The 6,576-nt window shown below is 39.3% G+C and overlaps 1 protein-coding gene across 3 annotated transcripts in view; it reads left to right on the forward strand.

The window, feature by feature from the left end:
- Positions 1–6,576, forward strand: part of LOC106867774 (kelch-like protein 8) — a 128,870-nt gene that overhangs the window by 96,800 nt on the left and 25,494 nt on the right. For all 3 annotated transcript variants that reach the window (XR_008265410.1, XR_008265409.1, XM_014912757.2), the window contains exon 2: positions 4,381–5,683. Coding sequence is in view for 1 of the 3 variants with exons in the window: in XM_014912757.2 (XP_014768243.1) it covers positions 4,444–5,683 (1,240 nt within the window). In the remaining 2 variants the exon portion in view is untranslated. The remainder of the gene's footprint in view (positions 1–4,380; positions 5,684–6,576) is intronic.

Consider the following 6,576-nt stretch of genomic DNA (forward strand, 5'->3'; position numbering starts at 1 on the left):
GTATATATATATATATATATATATATATATATCGGCCTCTCTATGTGTCCAATACTAACCTAATTATGGAAAACAGTAAGGCCTTCATTACAGTATTTAGTTTCATCCAACTAGACTGAGCTCAAATAACTATCAGTATTATATATTGCTGTATGTATATATATATATATATATATATATATGTGTGTGTGTGTATGTATGTATATATGTATATATATTTCGCTATGCTCAACCACTAGTAAAACAAAACAAAACAACCTAGTTTTGCACTCAGCCAGAAGACTTTTCTTTTATCTTTTATTGTTAGATACATTACCTTGTGGTGTTTAGTTGCGGCACTTTAAATTCATCATCATCATTTAACATTCATTTTCCCTGCTGGCATGGGTTGGATGGTTTGACCACAGTTAGCAAGCTGAAGAGCTGGACCAGGTTCCAGTCTGTTTTGGACTGGTTTCTGTGATTAGATGCTCTTCCTAACACCAACCACTTTACAGAATGTACTGGGTGCTTTTTTTATATGACACCAGCATGGGTCCTTTTTTACATGGCACCAGCAAATAAGTTCAAGCCCTGCATTGGTTAACTTTGCTTGTCAGCCTTCTGAGATTAATACAGTAATATACCAGTCATGTAAGTGGGGTCTATGTAATCAACTAGCTCTCTACCATCTATTCTCAGAATTGATGTTGCTATTATTATCATTGTTATTAGTCCTGCAGGAGGCTGGCAGAGTGGTTAGCACGCCGGGCGAAATGCTTAGCGGTATTTCATCTGCCGCCATGTTCTGAGTTCAAATTCCGCTGAGGTTGACTTTGCTTTTTGTCTTTTTGGGGTCGATAAAATAAGTACCAGTTGAACACTGGGGTTGATGTAATTGACTCATCCCTACCTCCCCCAAGCTGCCCTTGTGGCAAACATTTGAAATAATTATCATTGTTATTATTATTGAAGTTGACATCATGTGATGGAAGATTTGGAAAATAGATAAAGGAATTTAAGATTGAAACAAAGAACTAGTGTGTGTGTGTGTGTGTGTGTGTGTGTGTGTGTGTGTGTGTGTGTGTGTGTGTGTGTGTGTGTGTGTGTGTGTGTGTGAGAAAGAGAAAGATGGGTAATGTCATTTTTGAGACCTAGAATATAGTTCATTGTTCTAAATTTAAATGCTTAAAACTGTCCTTCATATTTAAATTGCCTAGAGATAATAATAATAATAATAATAATAATAATAATAATAATATGTTGGTTGACAATAAATGATTATTGTAATTACATGTTGTAATTATAAAACTGCTTAAGGTGTTTTTGATTTCTCATGTCAGAGTGAATGGTGTTTAGTGTGGATGTGTGTGTGTAATTACCGGTACAGACAGTGGCTGTACATACTCCATTGTTCCTGTCACCACTACTCCCTCTCCACCCTCACTTAATCAAGTGAATTGAATTGTGTGTGTGTGTGTTTGTGAAAAGGTTTCAGACAACTTGAAAGTTTGTCTGAAACTCTGTTTACTTAACCATGCTGCTGAATGAAATGGCCTGTTGTTGTCACCATTCCTGTGAACAAAAATCAGATTTTCTCTTAAGTATGAAAATTAAATTTTTTTTAAAATTAATTCTTAATTTCTTGAAATTATTTCCTCCTTTTCTTTGTGAGTCACAACAATTGTCTTTGCTTTGTCCAATAAGAAGGGGAATTTCAATTTAAATGTTTCTCTATACTTCATTCGGTGCGTCAACATCTCCTTGATCTATGTTGATTCTGGTTGTTTTTTGTTTTTTAAATATGGTAGTTTGTATTGTTCTCAAAGTCAGCTTTCGCTTAGCAGACTTGTGATCAAAGGTGTTCCATCAGTCATGACCATTCTCTAAAATTTCTTCGGACATAAATTACCTTTTATTTTTAAAACTAGTTTGTAATTGGAAGAAGATTTGCCTACCATACCTAGAAGATGAAGCAATCCCATAGAGATTCTCTCTTTTACTTCCAATGGTCTACATGCCTGGTGGCACTGATCGTTAAGTTTTCGTTATTGGTGACTCTCTGTTTCAGTTGCCACTGAAACGTACAAGCAATACCTAAGAAAGTTGCGACATAGTTGCTTAACTTGCTAGAAAATAACTGCTAAATCTCCCTCAAATCACATCCTACCATCTTAAGAAAGGACATATTGGACAAAATAGTCTTAAATATATAGGATTTGGTTAAAAAAGAAAAGAAAAAAACCCCTCACACGTTTGATAGCTATTCTGGGTCAGGGTTGCTATGAGACTAAACAACAGTAACAATTCATGTGGATAATTGCCACAGAATGAACCAACTGCTATACTACACTACCAGCCAACAAAGGAGCTCGGCATATGCGAGAAATATCAGCATAGACTTTTCCACATCATACCCTAACACTTTAGAAGAAAGCAGATGTTGTATATGGCAGCACTTGACTTCCTATGTCCAGTATTCTAAGGAAAAAGTGGGGATGCTCATGGTTGGAATATCCTTGATAACAGGTCTGTTGGATCAGGGCTGTCCTAAATCTGAACAAAACTGAATAATAAAAGTTTATCTATGAACTGACTACTGACCGAGACCTTTGGAAATGTGCTGTGCGTGAGAAGACCCGGCAAGCCAAGTAAGATCGTTGCCAGTGCCCCTGGACTGGTTCTTGTGCGGGTGGCACATGAGATGCACCATTTTGAGCGTGGCCGTTGCCAGTACCGCCTGACTGGCTCCCGTAGGATTTTCGAGCGAGATCGTTGCCAGTGCCCCTGGACTGGCTTGTGCGGGTGGCACATAAAAGACACCATCTCGAGCGTGGCCGTTTTCGTGCGGGTGACACGTAAAAGCACCCACTACACTCTCTGAGTGGTTGGCATTAGGAAGGGCATCCAGCTGTAGAAACTCTGCCAAATTAGACTGGAGCCTGGTGTTGCCATCCGGTTTCACCAGTCCTCAGTCAAATCGTCCAACCCATGCTAGCATGGAAAGCGGACGTTAAACGATGATGATGATGATGATGATGTTTGTGAAGGAATGTATTTTTATGATGATTGACATAGCTGGAAAGACAGTTTATGCAATGGAATTTATTCCTTTCCAAATTGCAAATGAATTCTTAAGATTAGCAGCACTTTGGAGCTGAGTTAATAGACGTCTGGAATTTGAAGAATTTGAATAGCCAGAGTTATTGCATGTCCTAGTTATTGGTTGAAATCAAGGTATTGACATCTTACCTCACTGGAACTCTTGAACTTGTCTGCAGAGCTATTCTAATTAGAGAGTCTTTGCTTTTTAAAACCTGTAAGTATGTGTAGGTGTTTATGTCTAATCTTTTGTATAGACTTGCGTGGAAAATGGTTTCTACATGTGTTAGGTACTGGTAAGGAAATTGGTATGAGAAAAGTTTTATTACTTTTCCTTTACATTTTACTATTAAAAAATAAAATGTAAAGAATTATATTTACCTAATTCAAAAGACAGGATGGTTCTTCATGAATACTTTACAATGCTTGGCTCTAATGAGTTTAGGATAGTCTATAAGCACTTTGGCATTAAAAGGGTAAGGTCTGGAAACAGAAAGCTTGTGATGGTCTGTGTCAGCAACAATCAGTTCTTGGGATGGTTTGTGGAAGCATTTGATAAGTTTAATTGCCATGTGAAGTGAAGAATGTAACATTTCTGGCAGTTGACTTTGTTAAATCTATTCAGTGTTGTTGAAGAGATTGGTGCTAAATATGCAATTTGGCAACTCTGCTTCTACAGGAGTGTGCATGACATATCTGATGAGCTAGGGTTGTGAGTCAATCCCAAATGTTGAATTTATTACCTCTGGGTGAAATGCTTAGTGGTATTTTGTCTGTCTTTACTTTCTGAGTTCAAATTCTGCCAAGGACAACTTTGCCTTTCATCCTTTTAGGATTGATAAATTAAGTACCAGTTGTGTTCTGGGGGTTGATGTAATTGATTGGCCCCCTCCCCCCACCAAAAAAAGAAAACATAAAATTTCGAGCCTTGTGCCTAGAGTAGAAAAGAAGTTCCTTTGTACTAGAATATTTGTTTTAAGAAAAGCAGCTCAATAATTGACAATTTATTGAGTATTTAAATGCCTTATTTTATCTGCTGCTACATTATTTTATCAACACCAGAGAAGCAAAAGTTGACTCAGACAACAGATGACCTCAAGAGGTAAAGAGACATAACTAAATACTTCAGAATCTTTAGTCCTGCACCATTTCTAGAACTTCGTCACAGATCTTATTAATTATAGCTTTATAAACTTCATAGTTCTATACTCTTGTTGCTTAACCTCCTTCCTTCTAAAATTCCTACATTTTGGTTAGATGTTATTATTAATGTGTCTCTTTTCTTGTTTCTATTTTTAGGCTTCTGGCTTGGAGCTTGATCCACTCTTCTGACGTCATTTGATTCTTTAGAATTTCTTTAGCATGTCTGAGGTGCCTCCGCTTCCAAGACGGAAGGATAGCTTGCCAGCACCAAAAGTGCCTCCAATACCACCTGTGCCGAATCGAAAGAATTACTTAACAAGTCGTCCCTGCGTGTGGCCAGTTACCCAGCCAACTACTTCAGCTGTGACCATTTCCAGTGGCTGCACTGCCAGCAGCAGCAGCAGCAGCAGCAGCAGTAACAACAACAACATCAGCAGTAGTATCTGCATCAGCATCAACAACAGCACAACGAGTACCACCACTACCACCACCACCAGCACCTCTACACTCGCTACGACTAGCTGTAGTTCTTCAGCCTCTGCTGCCACCAAAATGTCTACAAACCCACAAACATCAGTATCCTCTTCATCGTCAGCATCAATCGATTCCAAAAGTTCCAGCGAAGCTTCTGAAATCGTCTTCGAGGCTTCAAACCACTGCCAAGAGGGCTTCAAGGCTCTTTTGGATTTCTACAATCGAAAGATATTATGTGACTTGGAGATTCGAGTTGGCAAGAAGTCGATATGGTGCCATCGGGTTGTTCTTGCATGTGTCAGTAACTATTTCAAAGGTATGTTTACATCAGACATGGCAGAGAGCAAGCAGGGTGTCCTGACGATACACGACCTGGATGAGCATTGTCTTCAAGCCCTCATAACGTTTGCATACACCTCTAAGGTGACTCTCACTGTGGACAATGTGCAACAGCTTCTCTATGCATCTTCCATTTTGCAAATGGAAGCAGTTGCACAAGCCTGCTGCAAATTTATGCAGAACCATTTGCATCCAACAAACTGTGTCGGTGTCAGAAACTTTGCCGAGCAGCATGGCTGTACGGAATTGGTCAAAGTAACAGATGAATACATATTGGAACATTTCCTTGAGGTAGTTGACCAAGAGGAGTTCTGTAACATGCCCTACAAAGTCATCGACATCATCGTCAGTTCACCGAACCTTAATGTACCTTCTGAAATTCGCGTTTACGAGGGTGTAATGAAATGGGTTAAACAAGACTTAATGAAACGGCGATGTTATTTGCCAAAACTGCTTGCACATGTCAAACTGCCCCTTATACCGGTGAGTTACCTTATGGATTGTGTTGAAACTGAGGACCTTTTAAAGAAAAGTTTTGAGTGTCGGGACTTTTTGGATGAAGCCAAACATTACCAGATGTCTCACACTAACCTGATCATCGAGGTGAAGATTACGGAGAGGATGAAACCACGTAAAAGCTATGCAGGTAACATTGCTTTGCTTTCCTGGCTTCCCAATTCTAGGACTCTGTGTGTGTGTGTGTGTGTATGCGTGTGTGTATGTATGTGTGTGTGTGTGTGTGTGGGTGGGTGTTTGTGTGCGTGTGTGTGTGGGGGGTGAGTAATGTTCCTTCCGTGTGTCTTTCTTGCTTTCACTGAATGATGCACACACAACGTACACACACATACATATGCACACATGCACACATACACGCACATACATCATACACACATACATACGTACACACACATACATACGCACACACATATAATTACGTACACACACATACATACATACATACATACAGACAATTGGAACCTGTTGTGGCCGCTGGCTTTGCCAGCTTTTGTCAAACCGTCCAACCCATGCCAGCATGGAAAACAGACATTAAATAATAATGATGATGATGATATATATCATTTACATGCTCATGCGCATAACAAAATTACTTTTAGATATATATACATACATGTTTGTAATTGTGTGTGTACACATATTTTTCCCCTCCATCAAGAAACCATGTTATGCTTAGTGCACGCGCACACACACACACACAAAGAACACTCACGCATGCATACTCACTGATGTAGGTAAGCATTAAGCACTTAATGTAAACAATTGTGTTGAAGCAATTATTTCTCCTCCAGTGCTCCACCGCCTCCCAATATTGGAGTAAGACAACTAAATAGATTAACTGTGCAGATAACAACTGCTCAGGCATTATGCATTTGCTAATCACTCACTCACTCTGTGTGTGTGTGTGTCTTCTTCAGGCATTGGTGCAGTCCTTGTGTATGATTTGAAACAGAGTTGGTGTATCTTACCTGTTTTTTTTTGTGTGTGTGTGTGGGTGGAGAATAGTAGGGGGGGGGGGAGTGT

This window comes from Octopus bimaculoides, chromosome 13 (genome assembly GCF_001194135.2).
Source record: "Octopus bimaculoides isolate UCB-OBI-ISO-001 chromosome 13, ASM119413v2, whole genome shotgun sequence".
NCBI lineage: Eukaryota > Metazoa > Mollusca > Cephalopoda > Octopoda > Octopodidae > Octopus > Octopus bimaculoides.